The sequence below is a fragment of the Plasmodium gaboni genome (assembly GCF_001602025.1).
Source record: "Plasmodium gaboni strain SY75 chromosome Unknown, whole genome shotgun sequence".
Classification (NCBI taxonomy): Eukaryota; Apicomplexa; class Aconoidasida; order Haemosporida; family Plasmodiidae; genus Plasmodium; species Plasmodium gaboni.
The window spans coordinates 714-2,608 of record NW_017385220.1 but is presented as its reverse complement, the minus strand read 5'-3'; the positions used below and the strand labels follow the sequence as shown (position 1 = coordinate 2,608).

The 1,895-nt window shown below is 16.4% G+C and overlaps 1 protein-coding gene across 1 annotated transcript; it reads right to left on the bottom strand.

The window, feature by feature from the left end:
* Positions 1-705: 705 nt before the first annotated feature.
* Positions 706-1,502, bottom strand: PGSY75_0004500 (putative ubiquitin-conjugating enzyme E2 N; the record flags this gene model as incomplete). The annotated part of the gene is made up of 4 exons (XM_018783180.1): positions 706-927; positions 1,027-1,121; positions 1,222-1,308; positions 1,448-1,502. The coding sequence occupies 4 exons, from the start codon at positions 1,500-1,502 to the stop codon at positions 706-708; spliced, it is 459 nt and encodes a 152-aa protein (XP_018639037.1).
* Positions 1,503-1,895: the final 393 nt, after the last annotated feature.

The window sequence follows — 1,895 nt, the reverse complement described above, 5'->3', positions numbered from 1 at the left end:
ATATAAACTTGTCTTCGTTTACACAAATAATTATATATATATATATATATTTTTTCCATATAAGTATAAAAAAAATATATATAATTTTCTTTTTTATTATATATGTATATATTTATTTTAAAGAGATGAAAAATTTTAAAAAAAAAAAAAAAAAAAAAAAAAAAAAAAAAAAAAAAAAAAATATTTTTTCATATCTATTATTTTTTTAAATTTAATTTTAATATATATATATATATATTTTACGTTATGCGAAAAAATATATAATTTTAATATTAAGACAAGAATCAAACATTATACATATATTATATATATATATATGTATACACTACCAGTGTTAGCTTTCTTTTCTTTTATAAGATAAGATAAGAGTTAGATTAAAATCTTTTTTTAAAGTATAATTATTTTTTTTTTTTTTAATATTTTTTCGAAAAAGTTACTTTTAAGATATTGCATATATATAAAGGTATACAAAACATATAAATATATTTATATATATGTATATTATTCCTTATGTGTATTAAAAAAAAAAAAAAAAAAAATTATAACATAGAAGAAATAAAATATATATATATATATTTATATATTTATTTATATTGAATCATACGAATATGTTATTCATAAAATTGCACATATTTATTATAAAAATATTCAAAAAAAAAAAAAAAAAGGAAGAAATAAAGAAGAATATTCTTTTAATAATTTTTATTATAAAACATTATTATTTGCATAAATTTTATTCCATTGTCTTGCAACATGTTCGGCATCGTTTTTATCCTGTTTAAAATGTTCAGCAACTTTAGAATCTAAAGGATCATCAGGTTCTGGTGATGATAATAAAGCTTGAATACTTAAGAGCACTGTTCGTATTTGTAATGCAGGACTCCATTTATCTTTTAATATATCTAGACAAATTCGACCTAACTTATCCTACAAACAATAAAAATATATAAATATATAGATATATATATTTATTTATGTATACATATGTAATATAAATTTTTTTTTTTTTTCTTTTTTATTCCTTACAATATTTGGATGATATATTTTTGTCAAAAAACGAACTTTAGGGGGTTCCATAGGATATTGTTCGGGCAAGAAGAGTTCTAATTTATATGTTCCGCCTATTAAATGGTTACATATAAATATATATATATATATATATATTATATTATATTATATTATATTTATACATTCGATTATTATCATATTATTATTATATACCCTCATATGGTGTTCCATCTGGTCCATTTATTAAAATATTAAAATGACGATAATTCTCAGGAACAGGTACAGCCATTATTCCTGGGGCTGCACAAATAAAAATATATATATATATAAATAAGCATCACAAAATATAAACATGAAAAAAAAAAAAAAATACACATATATATATATATATATATATATATAACACAATTATTATCATAATTTTTTATTTTTATATTACGTGGTTCATTGGCTAAATTTTGTGTTTCTTTTGTTATTCTTCTAGGTATTGACATATTCTATACACAAAAAATAAATATATATACATATATATATATATATATATATATATATATATATTTATTTATTTATTAATTTATAATAAAAATAAAAAAGAAGGAACAATAGAACATGTATTATTTCTCAAAATGATACATAATCATTTAATATATATATTATTGAGATACAAAAAAATAATGTCAAAAAAAATTTCAAAAAAATAATATATTTTCAAAATAATCAAATATTAATATGAATAAATTATGTGTTTACTCTATTCTAATTTTTTTTTTTTTTTTTTTTTTTATCATTACGTGTTTATAAGACTATATATTTATTATATTGTTTTATAGATTATAATACAAATTTATATTTAGATTTAATGCAGAAATATTTTGTTATAAATATAT